General features: G+C 40.9%; 1 protein-coding gene across 1 annotated transcript in view; it reads left to right on the forward strand.

Annotated features, from left to right (window-relative positions):
• Positions 1-410: 410 nt before the first annotated feature.
• Positions 411-20,174, forward strand: part of LOC139282486 (protein kinase C-binding protein NELL1-like) — a 203,036-nt gene continuing 183,272 nt past the window's right edge. The window contains exons 1-2 of the mRNA XM_070902231.1: positions 411-459; positions 943-1,071. Of these exons, the coding sequence (XP_070758332.1) occupies positions 411-459; positions 943-1,071 (178 nt within the window). The remainder of the gene's footprint in view (positions 460-942; positions 1,072-20,174) is intronic.

The raw sequence follows: 20,174 nt of genomic DNA on the forward strand, positions 1-20,174 counted from the left end.
CCTACCTATCTATTACAGAGAATTCCCATGTCCTCCTCTCACTCAGTTTCCTTCGAAAAGCCTTTTTCTCACCTCCAAAATTGGAAGTTTCTGAACGGGGGGAACTGTACAGATCGATGGTTGAGAATAATCTCAAATGTTCCGTCTGCAGTCCAGTTTCAAAGATGTCCTGAATAAACGCTGCCGGCCGTCACTGTTGATGCCATGCAGTGGTTGATTGGACACATTCAAGCACTTTAAACTAGTCTGGTTCTGCAGAGAGGGAACCCCTGCTCCTGTGTTGTGGACCGTTCCTCCACATCCAGGCGAGGTGAGAGCGGCACACAGCGCCAGACGGACCTGAGCGGGTTAGTGTGGATACGCAGCGGAGCGCACGGCTGAGGACTCTGTACAGCGCAACTCCAACACAAATGGATATTTACGTGGCTTTGTTATCCCTTTTCTTTTTTACCAAACCAGGTAAGTACAAGTCGCGTGGCACTCTGTGCTCTCAATGAGGAATTTTGTTGCGAGTGGCACGCGCTTCTTAACGTCTTTTACGCTCCTCAGTTTGCGCGCGTCAGATCTTTGTTGGTAGTGTCTCTGGACTGCAGCGCGTTGTGTTTGTAGAGTTCAATGTGGAAACAACCAGGACGGTTAAAGGCAAAAGAGATGACACCTTTCACCTTAGCGTGTGCGCCCCGTGCAGCCACAGCCCGGGGAGAACACAGGTGTTGGCTGCGGGCAGCAGTGCGTGTTAGTGGGCAGCGTCAGCATCACCTGGCGTTTACATTAAAACTGCGTTACTTTTTCCACAAACATCCATTTTAAGCAGTGGAATGCACACACGCAGTGCCCATGTCTGTTTGAGAGATGAATTAGGATGTTAGTTCAGGTTGAATCCTCTCAGCAGGATGTGAACCCACCGCTTCACACCTTCTAACCTTCATTTCTCTTCCACAGCTTTGGCTTTCGGATCAGATCAAGATTACCAAATTGATATCATCAGTGAACTTGACCTGGCAAATGCCACCTATGGAATTACCCAAGTGGCGGGGCTTCACAACGGCAGCAAAGCCTTCCTTTTTCGAGGTAACGCACGCACGCTGACAATTTCTTCCACATCAGTCGCGCTGCTCAAGTTCAGAAATGTCTTTTGTCTTTTGTGTCATGGCTGCGCGCACACACACACACGCACGCTCCTTGTTCCATTAGTTAGTGTGAGCGAAGCCACGCAGCGCCACACCTTTTTGGTGTCACAGTATTAGCAGGGATGCTGAGACAGAACACTCCGGGGAGCCTCCTCTCATAATTACTCCACATTTAATTTGTCCCAGGCAGCAGACGCGCTGCTCTGTGCAGGAACACTTCGACTGTTTCCAGTGACGTCCAATGTGTAAGAATATGAGGACCCTGAAGGGCACACAGCATGTTTGGATCCTTAAAGACAAAAACAAAGACAAAACTCTACTATCCCCAAATTATAGCTAAATGCCAAACCCACAAGTCCTAATCAGAAGATAACAGTGGTAAGCTGCTGACATGTTAACACCGCTGAGGGTGATTTGAGATGTGTCACCAGTGTCAGAGGATAACTTTGCTTTGCTCACTTGCTTCTCTGCATTCTGAAAAAGGACTCTCAATATTTGGTGCATATTGTTGCCCTCAGCTCTAAGCACAGGCAGAATTGTTAGAGAGCAGAAGTAGGAAAGAGGAAAGAGTGAGATACAGTGAGAGAAGAGAGAGGATGATGCTGTGTGCAGAGAAAACTGCCTGGAAAAACCTGCAATGAAAAATGTATTCTCACATTCGAAACTTTCTTTTATCGATTTTAGGTGTCATTTTTAATAGCTCGATATTCAAACACAGTATGCGTGAGGTTCACATTAAATTCTCATTGGGGAGTTTTATTGTCCCGTGATGGCCCATTGCTGCTCCAACCTGGACAGAAATACAATGTTGGGGAGAAACACTGAGTCTTTTTTACTTTTCTGGCATGAAAATATTCAAATTCAAAGATCCTGGCACAAACACCAGCAGCTTGAATCCCAAATAAGCAGCATTGGGTGTTGAGACTCATATCGGCAGAGTGGTAGTGTTTTGTTTGTGTGTGTGTGTGTGTGTGTGTGTGTGCATGCATGTGGTTTTATATTCTAGAGTGCTTGGCTCGGTGTGCCATTGGCTCAGTATGAATGAAGGCAGGGTAGCTTGGCCGACTCTGCAGAGGTGAAGCTGTCCAAGATTCAAGGCTGGAGGCCATACAGGATACACAACCTCACTTTTTACTTGATAGACACACACACACACACACACACACACACACACACACATGCCCACACACACTCCTACTCCAAGCTGCTCTCCCTACGGCTTCCAGACTCCCAGGGTCGAGGTGCAGCAGCCAGATAGTGTGGGAAACAGGAGGCTAATCCAGTGGGGAAAACTGGACCTGTGAGTGTTGGAGAGGACGCTTGTGTTGTGACCTATTTAACACTTTGCCCACCCTTGCGCTGGTTTCATGGCCCTGTAACCCAGATGGCTCCGCACAGCAACTGCAGCCAAAGTTGCAGCAACTAACAGGCTCTTTTAAAAAAAAGTGGAGAAGTTGACGGTGTCATAGGTTACAGCGACAAACAGTCCATGATTACCCGTCTAGTAGAAGCTGTGCTGGAGCCTCTGTGGCTGATTGGGTCAATGATTATTCAGGATTTACGTATGCTGAATGCAATCATGCTGTGCACTGAGCTCAATATCATATTTCATTTGTTTGATTGCATACATTGTGGAGGAACATATTGTGATGTTGGTTAAATTACAGGGAAAAAGGGGCAATGTGGTGTTCCAATTAGTATTGATTGCACTGAGAGATAAAGAGAGGGATCTGGCAGAGTCTTTGGCTGGACTCTGGGACCAGTCTCTCCAGTCTCCCAGTTAGCCAGCGATTCACAAACAACAGATGGTTTGAATTAGAAAATAGATTTCAGCGTCTCTTCTGTTACGTTTTCACCAGAATAATGCACCAGTGTACTTAATGAAAGCCAGGTTAGGAAAGGCAGACAAGTGCAGCCTCCACTCAAGGGTCCTTATCTGGATGGGATCTAGCCTTAGGCTGAAAAAAAAAAAGACAAAGAATCCCCCAATTTGCACTGATAGCAGGGTACAAAGCTCAGCTATTTGCTAAGATATTTGCATATTTGTTGTAGTTTTTACTTTTCATCAACAGGATTGCTTACATTGTGGGAACTCCTGTGATGTATTGAATAAAGTTAGTTTGTCCAGAAGGCGGCTGACCTAGTTTCTCATCCTACATTAGAACCCAGATTGTCAACCTCATTACTCAGACCCCCCTCTGTCCCAACGTTGATTAAGATTTGAAATTCTTTTAATGGGGATTATAGGTTTATATTTTGGTATCCTCCGGTGGATACTTGTTGGGTCTGTGAAATAGCTCAACTTCACACAGATGTTGGCGCTTCAATCATACATGACTTTCCTCATCAGACTCCTAAAAGGGCGCTCAGTTCTTGGAAATATGACATTTTATGAAATAAGTGAACAACTATTGGATGGATTACCATGAAATTTGGTGCAGACATTGTTGGTTCCCAGAGAATGGACTCTCTGACTTTGCTTTTAATCAGCTGAACACTTTGAGCCTAAGGGCATATGTACATAACAAGGTAAGGCTGAAACTAGAGGTCCTCTTGGTTCCTAATGTCTGCTACCTCCCTGGGGACCTCAGTCAGGCCATGTCCAAATTATATTCAATCTAATTGGGTCAGGTAGAGCTCGCTTGTATTGCAGCTGTTTTTTTGGGTCTGTGTGTCAATATATCTAATACTCAAGTGGATCCAAGCCGACTAGCATGATAGTCGTGATCAGTTCTGCAAGGCCAGGAGTGTGAAATGTGAATTGTAGTGGAAAATGACATGTATTGTTACTCCTTTCAACTGTGATTGCTCTTTAATTGGTGCCACATCCTGCTGCTGCCAGATTCTGTGTTCATCGCTCTATTTGGATGTGTTCGGGTTGACCTCATTTTGAATAGCGTCTAATTGTCCTCTGGAGTGTTTGAACAGAGTCTGACTGTCCTTGGATTTCTTTTGGATCTGGTATTTCTTTTTTTAAATGTATTAATACCCGTCATATTTGGGTAGGTTTTTCATGGGTCTGTTTCAGGCCGAACTATAGGTTACATTTATGAAAGCTGAACAAAACCCTTTGAGCAACCAAGTCTGAAAGTATAGAGCTGAGCTAGAGTCGCTGAGTCTGAGATGTCCTCAAATCCTTTTGATTTAGGTAACAACGTGACCTTTCCCTTAATGCCACATGGATAAAGATCTTCTCTCATCCATCAAGCGATTTTATTTCCTGGGGTGTCATGGATGTTGCAGCCTCACAGGACCTGCAAGGCTATAGACTTGTTATGACATAGATGAAATACTTGAATACTAAGCTGCTGTATTTGTACTGAATTATGTTTTACTGACATGACTATGAAAGAGTTTGATAGCGGTGAGTTGTGTTTGGAAGATTTGGACGGCCTTTATTGTGTTTGAAGGTGTTGAATCATGAGCTGAATGAAATTTGGTTTGGCTAATTGTCACATGACCAGAGTCAAAGTATGATCATCAGTTTTCAAGTAATATTCCCTTATTTTTTTCACAACTCATTTTCATGAGATTGCTCTTTGTTTGGGGTCATTATAACATTCTAACAATTCAAAACCATCAAAAGAAAGACCTCTGAGTCTGTTATAATAGTATTTACTGGTTATTTGAACTATAATGACACTGTTACGATGAACAGACAGCCAAACTTGTCCAGCATGTTGGAGACCCCGCTATCTGTAAATCTGCCTGGTCGGTATAGATCCCTCTGTTCTTCATTGACTCTCTTACTCAAAATCATTAATGTTAAACAGTTAAATGTTAACAACAAAGCAGCCTTGATCCTGATATCCCTGAGCTCTATAAACACGCCTGCTATCAGCCTTTTAGGCCAATTATTAGCGACAACAACTCCGCAGTCTGGTTTAAGGACTGAAATGGTCCTTTAATTAACGTTTAATCAACCTTCCTGTCGATTCCCATCAAAACCTTTTTTTCCAACCTCATTTAAAGCAGAAATCCACACTGAAACACCTCACCGCTGTTCAATAAAGAGCGATAGCTGGTGCACATTGCTTTTCTGGGCCCATCTTTGTTTTAAATGCATATTTGTTGTTATCCCTGTGAATAATTGGCCAAAGCATGTCCAGCAAACTACAATGGAATTTAATTGCAGGAAAAATGTCTAACATTTTTAAAACATCAACTTCGGATGTCAGGTTTAGGTGTCAGTCCCTCAGAATAAGAGAAGGGGTTTTATGTAGTTGTGACACTTTGCACAGATTAACAACCATACAATGTAGGAAATCATTCACTGATGTAGATGTTGCTGAGGCAGTTTGAGAAGTGTAAAATACAACACTCAAGGAATCAAGGTCATTAATTTGTTATTTTACAACATGGGGTTGTGCAATGAAATACAAGTTGTAGCCCCTTCATGCTACAGACACATAGAACATAAATAAAAATATTTTAAATTTTGATTCTGCAATACGATATTTTAATTTGTAATAACAATATATAATAATATGTTGATAATATTGACGGCATTTTAACATAGAACCAAAAAACTGTGAAAAGCATCTGGGAACCATTGACTTTAACTACGTTTGAGCACCAAGCATTATTGATGTAAACATAGTTTGGAGTCCGTCTCCCCTCGTCTTGCCTGAGTCCGGCATTCTGGCGCTGTGGAACATGGTCCGCCCGTCTAGTGCTTGATCCCGGATGTGGTGATGGAGCCAGTGTGGTTATTTGCTTTCTTGTGATGCCACGCTGATATGTGTCAGTATAATATAAAGCTACAGTCTGGAGAAGCTCACTAATTAACATGTTGTATATTGTTTGTTTTATTCGTACAGCAACCGAAGTGTAAAAACAAGTTTTGTAACAACTTTTACGGGGCGTTACTGTATGTGTTAACCACAAGTTGTTGTTTTCATATTTATGTGTTTGTACACATTTGAAAAACAACTGTAAGGTATTAATCAGTGAGCTTTACAGTGGCTGATTGGCAGATTTATTTTAACCTTTGCACAGGCTAGCTGTGTCCCCTGTTACCCGTCTTTATGCTAAGCTAACTTAACCATATTCTGGCTCCAGCTTTATGTTGAATGGACAGATACAGTATGCGAGTGGTATCGAGGTTGCCTTGAAAGGGAAAAAGGAATAAGGGAATAAGTGTATTTCCCAAAATGAGTCCTTCAATCATGTAATTTCTGGAAGGCATACTTTAGATGTTGATGACAATCAAATTGTAGTTGACAAGAGTGAAATTATTATTTCCATACGTAGAAATTCTGTCTTAAATGATGCTGCATTTCCATGTGGGTGGGATACCCGCAGTGTGTGTGAGCAACAGTTATAAGAGCCTATGATTCAGCAAAGAGTTTTGCATCAGTGTTGAAACTGTAAAAAGACATTGCTTACCTTGATGGTGTGTCAAGGGTTTAAAGTTTGTCCAAACTGTAAAAAGGTATTTTTAACATTTCTCCGGCAGATAAAAAAGAACTGAAAAAGTGTCCAAATCTAGATGAAGAACAACTTGTATCAAACAGAGTCAGCGGACCGTTGCTACCCTCTATGAGTCACCAAATCCTGCTTCATGTGAAAAGCCTACCAGTTATACAGGATTTACTTTATTACTTTATTTAAACTACTGAAAGCTGAATCTAACCTTTTTAGAAATTGTGCTTTCTCTGGCAAATTGGGACTTGTGCCCCTTACTGTGACAATCAAAATGACTGTCTTCTGGTCAAATAAATTATGCTAATTATTTTCAAGTCTTTTCCCCAGGGGGCCTTTACCACCTGTACAGCATACGGCACCCTCTATCCTTAGACCCTCGAATCAGATCAGGAAAAACTCCCCTAAAAAAACAGGTCTAAGATCTGGTTCTTGAATGGTGAATTCACAGGGTTAGCATCAGTAAAACTATGATCTGGATGATTGTCAGGAAATCAGTTCTTAGTTTAGAACGCGATTACTTTAATTCTCCTCAGCTGAAAATGCAAACTGGTGATTGTCCAGTTACACTGTCGATTTTAGTAAACATTTCAGAGCATTTCAGATTTTCCACTACGCCTCACAGAGCAGAGTGGTAATGTAGAGGTCTTTTACTCAGAAGAGTACGCCTTTTCCGTTTTCACAGTTGATGTTTATTTCTATTTCAAAATTGGCCTCAAATGTAATTCAACGGTGGCATTAAAATGCCTTTAAAAAGTCTTAAATCTAACTTGCTTGTACATGTAGACACCCTGCAGTTCAGAAGTGGCTGCAGCTGCCTCCTCCGTTGGGCTATTTACTTTGAAAGCTGAAATAGGTGTGTTATAAACAGCAAAATTGCTAACTCACTGCTAAATCACTCAATTTCTGCAATTGCTCACTGTTGAAAATGTGAAAAATGTTTCTCAAACAAGGGACCTTGCAGCCAGCACTTTATTAACATCATACAGTACAGTGTGTATTTTGGGAGTGTTGTGCACCTGGCATTTCCTCAGAACTCTGACTGGACTTCTGTTGGTCATCATGATGCTCTGGGAGCTCTGAGTAACTGGAGGGACTTCCACCTGACAGAAAACAGCTTTATTCATTTACTTTTAATAGTTCCATGCAGACGCACCTCCTGCTTTTCTACATAGCCTGATTAAACGTTGATGCAATTTATTAGATTTTTAAAACATGGAATCAACACGGGAAAGGTAGTTTTGATATTATGACCGGCCCTGTTAGCATGTGCTTTTGTTTTTGCAGCATTTAGCTACACTTTCTTCCAGAGCTTTTATCCCGTTAATGCGCTCCATCTTTTCTCTTTCACCTGAACGTACTGAACGTTGTGACCAATCGCGTTTGATGAGAGGCAGAGATCATACCATCAGGTCTAAAGCAGGCGGAGGGGCTGACGGTCTACAGTTCTGTGCTCATCACTTCTCTGGTTAATTAAAAAGAATCCATCCTAAAACATTAACACCAGAAAAGTATTAAAAGTTGCACCAATCAGATCATCAGAAAGAGAAACTGATACCAATTTCTACACTCGACCCGAAACCAGGTTGGGTTTTGAGCGAGAGGCAGTTCTCACTTTTTCTCAGCGAGCTAACAGTGATAACTATCTCTCTCTCCACTTGCACATAAAACCCTGAAGTGAATGCAGCAGGTTCTCACCACCTCTTCCGCAGTTGTCCAAAGGCAATATGGGAATGGTATAACAGGAAATGTCAACATGAAATACAAATAGATGAGATGAAGGGTGTAAATCAACACTAAATAACATGACAGCAGAAAAGGATCCAAGATTGACCTAAAGAAAGCCATAGATGATACATGCAGATGAAGGTCCCTTGAAACAATACATCAGTCTAGACTACATAAGTGTCTAGAATTGTAATAATGATTGTCTCTAATTGCAGATGGGAGAAATGATTCCCTGAAGTTTTTAAGCCTGAATTGAGGCAGGGCATGGCGATTACCACTGATTACAATGATTACTGTCCCTCAATACACTGAATAGAAGAGCCCCTAATTATCTGTAATGGTGTATGTTTTCATCTCTGTCAACTCCCGACCATCAGGGAGTGTGTAGTTACAAGTCTGATCGGATACCTCACCAGATGCTGTGTGTGTGGAACAGCTCACGATGTCTGGTTTTTGTGTGTTGTAGGGATATTTTACCACAGGTTTAAAGTAATAATTCAACACTAATTGGCTTGTAAATTCTACATGTAACACTTAATCAACAGGTTCCTGACTGTCTGCCCGTGTACCTGTCCACTAGATGTCTCAAGAACTTGCAGACTTGTGTGAAAATCCATTGACATCTCACCCTTGCCCCAAGGATCCATTCATTATATAGGTGAGCGGTGAGCTAGGACTTGAAAGATGGGGTTAGGCAATCCTTGACCATAAGACTATGGTTGGCCACCAGAGGGTCAAAAATGAGTAAATTTGGGGAGCCCCAGTAGCCTAATATTGATGGCACATACAACATAACCGCAGCGTTGATGGTTCGATACCCAACGGGGGACATTAATTGCATGTCATACCCCTCTATCTCCCCTCTTGAATTCATACTATGGCTTCTAAATAACTGACATTGCATTGCACATGGCTGACATCAAGCCTCGACTTCAGGAATCACAAATCTGCAGCGCTCAATTTACGCCAAGTGCCAAAGTTTATGAGACACTAAAATGAAGAAAATGTTATGTTCTTCAGTACTCGTGTCGGCATCTGTCGGCATCACCTATATGAAAACTAAAGAACATTAATGGTTGCAATTTGAGGTGCCACTTAAGTGTTTGGGTGACTTCTGCTCGATGATGATGGAAAGCGTTGGGTAGTCCTGGTGCTGGTTGGGCGTACAGTTGAATTAATTTCTGCATAACAGTTCTGCTCTGTAAATCAGCTGCAAAGCACTGTGTAATTGATGTGCTCTTTTGCTAGAAAATCAAATCTGGAATCCAAATGATGAACATATCAACTGAAGCTGCAGCTTTATGCCTTATTGCTCTTAATGGTTTTGTTGCATCTTCAATGCTACTGTATGAGTTTTCTCTTAATAGATTTAATAGTGTTTTAGCCTCCATCAAATCATCCGCTGACAGATTTCTTGTCAACCCAGAGCCACTATATATATAAATCAATATGAGCGCTCAATGGTCCATTTTGGTACTAACAGGGATTGAATCCATCGACTCAGCAGTAGCAGTGGAGTTCATGATTGAATTGATGGCTAGTTATATCAGTCTCTCCACAGCTAGATTTTCTTGACGGTTAATCAAAAGACAAATGCCTTGAACCAAAATGTTTGGCCTTTATGTCTTTTTAGTATTGCAGATTTACCCTCGGGGTAACCAAGGAGGGTAGAAGGTTAACAAGACGGGCCGATAAATCCACGTCTCACCGCAGGTTTCCTTTCTTTTGAGCATATCAGTGCTGTGCACGCTACTCCTGTTTTAGAAAGTCAAAATATGCCAATCTTTCATGTGCTCCAGTGAAATGTTATCATGTTTGTGTCAGGCGATTGAGCAGGCAGAAGGTTTGGCTCCACTCGAACGGATCTGTCTGGGGTCTCATGGTGGAGATGAGACTCAGCTGCATGTAACAAAATGGAAAAGGAAAATGGCAAATTAAAGAGCTGAATTTAGCCCCCAATTGCAGATGCTGCTGTGAAATTAGACAGTAGATTGTTTAAGAAGGAGCAATAGGTGATGACACATTTTAGAAACCCTGATAAACACAAATACGGCAGCAGCACAACGTGACCTAAACAATGATTCTATTTTCATTGCACCATTCTGGCAGGTTTGGAGTGAACTGGTTTGAAACTGAGAGGTTTCAGTGAGATCTCATTCTCTCCTGTATCCATGTTGTTGCTATTTATACCTCCCCCCCCCCCCTCTGACTGCAGAGCGGAGCTGGGTTGCATATGTCACAGATATTACAGAGAGAGCCCCATGCAGGCAGGCCCGAGAGGCTGTGGGCAGTTCACAGGCTGCAGCTAAGCCAGGCTACGACTCGAAGTCTACGGCGCAAAATCCCAGCCGCTGAATCCAATGGAGGCTATCAAACCTTTCATCTTTTATGTATGAGCTTCCTGGCTGTCCTACTGCTGGAGGAGGCGAGACACTGGTCCCACCTCACAGGAACCTCGGTGGAATTATTCCATCTGAATTATTCATCGTACATGAGGGTGATATCTTTTAAAGGGACAGACGTGTCTCTATTGCCCCCCTTCTGTCAAATTAAAGGCAGCATAGAGGAACAATGGTAGGACACAAGTACCTTCAGTTGGGTGTGGGAAACATGATCTCATCTGGCACACCCAGACCTAAAGTCCATATAATTGGTCCAGAGCACCATGGTCTCCTGGGACCAGGATCAATAGGAGGATTTACTGTAAAGGATCTATTTCTGGCATTGAAGCCCTTTAGTGAAGCTGTCTTCTGCAGTTTTGGACCCACATTGTAGAATTATCTCCCTCTATTACCATCTGATGAGGTTTTTAAAGGCCCTTTGTGTGGAATTTTTATGGATCTTTTAAATTATTCTGATGGCACATTTTTTTGTTGTAGAAAAATAAAGCAATCCCGATGAAGATCGGTGCCCTTGATGTGTTGCTTTCAGCCCACTCGTCACTCGATAGTGCCACTAGTAGTCAGAAATGTTGAATTCCTATATACATACATAGGGACTTTGCTGTACTACTCCACTGCTGATTTATTAGGTTAACTTCTGCTAAATATTAAAATTAAAAAATTCAGTCCATCACTACAATCCAGACTGAAATACCTCAACAACTATTGGAAGGATTACAAAGAAATGTTGTACAGATATCTGTGGTCCCTTGAGGAAGAATCCAAATGACCTGGGTGATCCCCTGACATTTGTGTTTCAAAGTGACATGTTGAACTTCAGTGATCCTCTGACTTTTCCTTTTATAGTGCCATCATCACGTCAGGTTTTCATTTTGTCGAACACTTTAGTTGGTTGCCATTTTGTGTTTGTGTTTAGTGCTACTTTTGCGTGTTAGCAAATATCAACATCGGGAATCTAGTGAATTAATGATAAACAATAAATAAATAAAATAACTATTAATTTCTCATATTAAGCGGACATATACAGTACAGGATACAGTCTTTGAGGAACTAGTCAAGAGTTTAAGCACATAACATTTACATTTTCTATTGGCAGCAAAGCATTTGACGTCATTTGTAATTTGGCCTCAACTTTGATATATGTAATAGTGTAGTATTCTTTACAATTTCACACATAGTTTAATAGATACAACAATGAAGTGATGACATTTTTTTCACAAAAGGTCAAAAGTCAACTTCACTGCGACAGCATAATGTCCTAAATGTCCTTTTTTGACCATTATTCAACAACACAACTCAGGAACAGAAGGGTAGATTGTGACCATATTTCACAGTCGGTCGCACACTGAATTTACCACATGACTCAAACTCAGCTTAAAATAGGCTCGTAGCCATAATTTAACACACATGTTGACTACACAATGAGTAAACAATAACTAGCACAGTAAAGACTTTCCTCCATCTTGTCTATTCTGCCTTCCTGAGCGTCATCAGGTAATTAATTAAAACTGTTTTTTAAGAATGCACTCTGTCTAAAGTTAGTTCTAATCACTGTAAGACATGTGGTTGTAGAAATTGCACGTCTGACTCATACAGCTTATCCTGGTGTGCAGTATACACACACACATATACACATGCACAGTAAATAGTTACAGCTTTAATAATAACACCACATATTGCAGCTCCCTACAGAGTACACTGCACAGAAGGAGGCTGGATTGCAGGCTCCTTTTAACGATTCCTTTATTCTATTTTTACGAGTTAGACAGCAGCAAACGGTGCTGTTCTGTTTATATTTTGCAGCGCCCTCAGATTTTTCTCTTACAAACAATGCAAGTTTAAAGTTGACCGTCTGGAAAATAGTTGCAATGGTGCATTATCATACACACAAAGCTCTCTCTAAAGTCTGGCTCATTATCACACACAGAGAAATGTCATCTACAATACGACATGCTCATCTTTAAATCCTCGGCTGCATGACTGGAAACTAGCACAGTAACCTCAGCGAGGGGCAATTAAACTCTGTCTATTTATCGCTGTCTCAAACTGTTAGTGGAAGGTTCAAGAAAGAGCCTTCAGCACCTTCCTATCTCCATCAGAAGCCTGATATAATTAGTCCTGTTTTGTCCTGCCTGGAGCCATTGTCTTTGTTTTGATGGTATCACAGTCACACTGTAATTGCATTCACTCTCACTCTGGTGGCTTTATAACCTATCATAGATTGGAATTGGAATTTGTTTCGTTACGACTAATTACAGCTAATGACATTTTGGTACCACTTGGACATGAAGCAGGAGATGCATTCTATACCAGCACCTAAAACTTCATCACCAATAGAAAGAAACAACAGAGTTTTGAATTTGGGACATGTTTGTTGAAAAAGCTGTACAGTCTGTACTCTTCAAAAGCATAAATATAAATAAAGATTCTTGATGATATATCCTTACCCATTTAAAAACCAAAAAACGGTACAACTGATCTGGGAAAGCATGGTGGGATTTAGCAGCACTGGGCTCATCTCCCCCGATGTGGTCACGGTACTTCATGGATTAACTGTCAACACCAACAAGCTAGTTACAGAGACGAGTCTGACGGCATCATGGCTGCACGTTGCTGGTAATTTACCGTATCACAAGATGCAGCTTCAAGGCAAAAGGTGTCACTGACAACCTTTAAACTCAAGCTAAAGCCTGTAACATGCAGGAGCACACGCTGAGCATATCGCTGTTGCCATGTGAACGTCTTGCCAGACCAATCTGGAAGATTTCCACGTTTAAAGTGCAAATGAAACTTCACATGCCTTTGGGGGTTGAGAAAATTTCACAACTGCTGGGTCTCGGTTTCAAACAGGGGGCAGTTGCTCACAACTCACACTTCTCCCTGGTTCCATTACAGTGAGGTTGACAGGTATGGATTTGTGAGACATTAGCTAACATTTAGTGGTTGTCAGACTAATGCAGCATGCTTTTATGCTCCTTAGTGTCCATGATAGTCATGGTGTCGTTCTTAGCTTAAGGGGTGTGTGCGCGTATATACGTGTTTAGTGGTGGGTGCTGTTTAAAAAGGATGGGATGTCATTAAATACTATTTCTCTAAACAAAAATGAGTGAAAGTTGCAGTGGGCGCTGTTTTCTTGTTTTTTTTCCTGAGGGGAGGCCCACAGTGTCAGACTTTGAAAACCTCAGCATTATAAGTTATCTTGTGTGCAGAGTTGGAAGTTTGTCCTGGTGGTGGTGCTGGAGAAAAGATTCAGCTTCTGGGGAGAATGTGCCCCGATAATGTCATTAGATCTGGATTTCTGAGGCCGCAATGTTTGAGAGCAATACTGATCAGCCGATACTATGTTGTATTTCAACATAGCAGACACATAATTTAAACAAAAAAATGTTTTTGGATACTGTGCATTTGATAATCGAACAATTGTGGCCAAGATATGCATTGAGTGAAAAAAAATAAAGTTGTCTAGTCAATTTTTATCTATATAGCCCAATATCACAAATTTGCCTCATTGGACTTTACAATCTGTGCAGCATACGACACCCTCTGTCCTTGGACCCTGTTGTCCTCAGTGCTCTCTGATGGACAAACTGTGTTATGTCATTACAGTTTCTAAATGATCTCAAACATATATGTGGCATTTATACTCTACAATTATTATTACTTTTTGGTTAGCATACCAATATATACGAATGGAGCTATCTAAAATCTCCGGACAATATTGACTTTACCAATCTAGAAAATGTTGTGGCGATCTACATATTAGATTTTGATATTTTGCACATAGAACGTGAACTTTTAACCTGATGGTGGTGCTAAAGGAAAGGTCAGGGACATCATCAAAAAATTAAGAGTCGTCCTCTGGAGACACTCAATATCCTGATGACGGACATTTTGCTCTGGACCAAAGTGTTGGATGTTCAGATGTTTGCCATTCTTCCTGCTGCTATGGGGGCAAAAATGCTGATTCTGTTGGAAAATGTCCGAATTTCGTGTTGATATCGGTAGACCCATAAAACCAGTGATTGTAAAGGGATTTTTATCCTCAAATTAATATGGTAACTACATATCAATTTAATTAAAGAGACACAATAACAGAAAACAGACACTGCAGTTTGCTTGAGATGCGGTTTCATATAAAAAAAGATATTTTTGGTTTTCCCATGAAATAAATAAGAGGTACTACCACTGTTTTTTCTCTTTGCTTCCCTCTCCTACTTTTAGCTCCATCACATCAGCATCTCTTAATACACTCAGAGACATCAGGGACGACGGAACCTGTTGTAATTTATTGATGCCACCACCCATGATACCATTCTGAGAAGGGCAAGGCTGATATTTTGGGGCGGCTTGTAGAGTCCGCTGCTAGCAAGCTGTAATGCAACATTTACAGCACATACACAATGCGTCCTCACTAGAAACGGCTGCAATAGGCCAGCAATGTTGATTCGGATCTAGACTGAAAGGAAAGTTTTGAAGAAGCACAATTAGAAGAACTAATTTGGTTTCAAATTCATATTGAATGTTTTGCATTTTCATCTGTCCTTCAGAGCTGTGAAATAACTACATTTACGGAAGTTCTGCACTGAAAGTCAAAATCTATTTTAATTATCAAACACAACCCCCCTGTAGGCTTGAAATGTGGCATTTAAGGTCCCATGAAATATAAAATAGTATGTCTACCTTCTTAATGTCAAACAGGATCCTGTCGGAACAAGATGGCAAGGCAGAATATAACACAGTGAGGAACAATCAAAACTGTAAACCAATGGGTGTTGTGCTTTATTGTGCAGCATGAGGTTAACTGTTTTCAGTTCAGGTTCCCATTTCACAAGGTCTTTAAAAAGTTTCTAGTTTGCTCCTTCACAGAGTTCAGAGGCTGTGGTCAGCTTGAATTCATGGTGACCAATTTTCACAGCAGAGAAAAATATATCCTGAGAAATGTCTCAAACCACTCACTGCAATGTAATCCACTCCTCCGCTGTATGTCCCGAAACTGCCATAGATTTGCTAGATAAATACACTGCTTCTATTTCAACTCTCATGTAAAGTTTTCAAGCAAATGTTAAGGTGTGTAAATGCTGCTCTTCCATTAGTCAGAGGCGCTTCAACTTTGGACATACAACCCTGATCCTAATCAGAGTGCTTTTTAATATGGTGTATCTGCTGATACAGAGTGTGATCCGATACTTATAGTTACCTAAATGTTGATAAAATATATATCTGATACATTAAAATAACAGCTGTAGCCTACACCTAATTTGTCACCATCTACTTAATCTAAATACTGAAGGTCCTGGTTTAAAACTATTAAATATATGAGATTAAATTATTAATCGGATATAAATGAAAGTTTTAACTGAAGGTGATCAGCCAGAGAGTAGACGTATCACTCTGTTGGAGTTCTTGGACCTACAAAAACACTGAGACCACTCGTGATTGTGCAGTGGTGTTACAAAGTGGAGGTTCTTCACTCACAAACTATCTTTGAGGAGAACAGACACCAGATGCAGAGAGCACTTTGGCTTGTCATCAAGTGACTCTTGGAATTAACATTGATTAGTAACAGCTGATACGACTGATACTGCTGCCAGTGACGTTTGTAATTTTAACCTGTGAAAGCCGCAACCTAATTGTTTTGTGCACTACTAAACATAGAGTACAGTAAAGAAAGAAATTTGACTGCATTTTAGCAGATACTGATCCATGGAAATATGCCTGGATCAGCCCCGATAGGCTCTATCATTCATTATTAATTTACCAGGTAGAGGTCAGTGCAACATCATATTCGTTTATCTAGGTACAGTGTTGAATTCAGGACTTTGACTTGTAATAAAACACTTTTACTTAAAGGACCATTTCGCTGATTTTCAACCTTATCTCTATCTATCTTGTCTCTTAGGGATATAGTGTGAAGAAAGCCTGTAGTGTCTTTGGGGCGCAGCTGTAAAATCTGTTGTTCTACCGGCAGCAGTGCTGTCATTTGACGTTTGCAGTGATGTAGTTGGGGGCGAACTACAGGCTTGCTCACTTGTATTGCAAACTAGCTACGTTTCCAACAGCGAAAATGGCATCCCAGAAAATAAGTGCGGAAGATGTTACGTACGAGGATACATTTTACAGTGTTTTCTGATATTCAGCTGTATTTGTTCGAGCCAGAGTATACGGCTGAAGAAATGCAGCGGAGAGAGGCTGTGGCTGCTTTAGCCATGCAAGAGGATATTCATTTGAGGAGCTGCTGTCGACCAATTAGCTTCCAATATTGTGACTGGAGTTGGTGCATTTGGAATTTCTGGACTGTTTGCTAAGCAGTCTTGCATTCATGTGTCATTTTCCAGGAAAATCATTTGCAAGATAAATGCGAAACAGACATGAATGTCCCACAGGTCAAGCTGATTGGATGAACAGGTGTTCTGTGTGGTTATATATGAATATGGACGTATACATCTGTTTATCTTGGAAACATCAGCATCGTCTGAAGTCATCAGTCCATGTAGCACTAAAGAAGCATTCATAAGCAGCATTCATAATTTGGTTTTTATACTGAATCCATTCAGTTTCATAAAACACATTCTCTTTGAACTAAACTAGTAACTTGCAAAACCTCAGTAAGAATGTTGATTTCATTCTGGGACACAGCATATTTTAAATTATGAACCTAATCATACTGTAGATTTAAATTTACTTCATTTAAACAAACACGTTTTCCAGCATTTCAGATATACAGAAACTTGGTCTGACAAGTGGGCTGTAATTAAAGTTCCAATTTTGGAACTCGGAGGATCTCAGACAAGATTGGCGTGACGATGATACATTTTGGCACAATAACTGTAATTTCATGTCAAAATTTGGAACTTAGAAAGTGTTGGACTACTGGTTATATTTAGAAGAAATATTGAAGGATGGCGTATTTTGTTGCTGAGTGCTTTCAGTCTGTCTACAACATTTGAGGAGGACAAAGTGTTTGCTTGTTACTTGTTTAGTGACAGAAGGTCTGAGACTTTATTGGCTGGTCAGAACTAACATAATTTGGTTGTTCGTAACAGCATGCATACTGTACTGTACCTGCTACCGTGTTTAAAGCTCCAGCACTTGGAAGCAGCAAACATAAAACTCTCCAGTGAAGGATCAAAGGACATTGGGTTTAAAAATTAAAAATGTGAGCGCTGACTGCATCACAAGGCGAGCCGTCATTTTGTTTTAGTCAGGGTTAGAGGAGGAAGAGGCATAGCAAAACACAGTTAGAGATGCTGCTGCTCTTCTTGACTGCAAGCTTTTCATGTCTTACAGTTGTGTCTCTGAGGCAAGACAGAGAGCTGAAAAGTGAGAGGGGCTTTGATGGAAACAGCGGGGGCTTATTCAGTCCTGTTTCTAAATGAATTTGGCTTGTTGTTTGCTCCTCAAGCAGCCTTCACACCTAGATGTATGAATATGAAAGAGAGGTATATGCTCATCTTTTCTGAACATGAACATTTCTGAATTCTTGTGATATTTACAAGAAGAAAATCTGTTTTATTCTATAGCATGTGAATCCAGACATTCTTCAAATTCTTATGACTATGCACTGCAGCTTATCCCCTCCAACAAGCAAAATATTATCTAGATAATGTAATAAAAAAAAATCAAGACCAGTTAACCTCACTAGTTAGCAGCAGTGTTGCCTGAAAGGAAGAAGGTCCTGACTGGGTTCCTCCGAGATCTCTCGTTTCCTCCTAACCAAAAAGGCATATAGGCCCTAATCATGATTGCTTACATCTCATCTCATGGAAAAATGCCATTTGGTGTTAAGAATACTCTGCCATGGAGCAAGGCATTGGCTTCAGAACCTCACTCTGGATGCTGAACTGTGGCTCTAAATATTTAGGATTGGTTGAAGGCTGAGGATGAAGTCCCCCTTGTGGACTAAAACATTCAGACGGTTTTATTTCTCCAGAAGTCAGGTGAATTTGATATTGCATGCTCTGGTGAGTGATTTTAATCCTATTTAGTGAGCATGTGCCAGCGATTGTTCTCCACCTACACTAGTATTAATTACAGTGCAGTACTGTTTTTTCGGTGCACTTGTTGGTCTGTTGGGAGCTGCATTTCCACTCTGTTTCATCAGCTCAGTGTGCACCTGGAGTTCTACGGGACAAAGCAGAAAAGCTTTTGGCTACTGTGATGGATGCTAGTGCGTAATATTAAACCTGCCTGAATGGAACCTAATAAAGTACAACAACATAACTTTCATATGAGCAGGATATGTAGTACCTTCCAGCCTCCCACTGGCAGTATATTAACACTAAAGCTTTAACTTTACAATGCCAAATGACTGAGGGCTGCTAATGTATCACAGTGACAGTACCTCCAGAGAATGGAAAGCGCACCAAACACTGTCTCGCTCTCACACACACAAGTAGGAGGAAGGCCACAGAGATTTTTCAAGCTCGTGTTATGCTCAGCTCGCATCTCCATGCTTGAGAGAGGATAGCGTTTGTCATGAAGACAGGGGAAACATCTGGAGTGCCATTTGTTTTAATAATTCATCGTTTCTGACTTCATAATCAACCCCAACACAGCCAGAGTCAGTAAACTCGGTAGCTTCCTCTCCAAACGGAGTCCCGTGTGAATAATCTGTCCCCGACACATGTTGAGAGTACACATAGAGATATTGTTCCACACGCAGCAGCTAGTTTGCATTTCCAGTCGTCTGTGTTTGATGAGTTGCCTCCTTTCTTCTTTGTCTCTGTGTGAATTGATGCCCCATTTGCTCAGATAAGGGAGGGAGGGAACTGTTTGTGTTGTTTGCCTTGCCATGTCTTTCCTTTTTAAGACAAGCATTAGTACGTTTCTTCACCGGCAGGGCTGTAATGTGTTCAGATACTGACGCTGCTGCAGTAGACTAGAGCTGCAGGATATAGAGAAAATACAATTTCATGATACATTTCCTGGATACTCTGATGGCAATATGAGATGAGATTAAAAAAGAACAGTTTAGTATCACTGTGTTGAATGCGTGTGATGCTGCAAATCAGAGCCAGACAATTTCTTTTTGGCACAGTAACAGCATCCCAATAGCGTAATGAAATAACACAGGAATATTCTACATATCCACATTACCAGTGTTAAATCGGATCTCTCTGACTCTTTACCTCTTTATGTTCCCTAATTTCATCTCATGTTTGTGTCTTTCCACGTGTCAAAATGCCTTGCTCAATGACACTTTGGTCAACAGATATTTTCAATAGAGGCATTCATAGTGAATTTCACTCGCTACGTGTCTTTCTGTAGCTTACCAGCCTACATAGAAAAGCTGTCATTTTGCATGTGAATGGCACTAGACATGTTCTAAGAGACTTTTCATGGAAAGACTTTCATGAAATTTGACTCCTGCATGTTTCTTTTTCTTATTTCCATTAGTGGTTAATTTGTTTTTATGTTTTTGCACAAGAATTCCCATAATGAGTTTGGTGGTGTAAACAGGAACATTTTTATGCACTTAACAATACCCTAC

This window comes from Enoplosus armatus, chromosome 1, assembly GCF_043641665.1.
Source record: "Enoplosus armatus isolate fEnoArm2 chromosome 1, fEnoArm2.hap1, whole genome shotgun sequence".
NCBI classification, from domain to species: Eukaryota; Metazoa; Chordata; class Actinopteri; order Centrarchiformes; family Enoplosidae; genus Enoplosus; species Enoplosus armatus.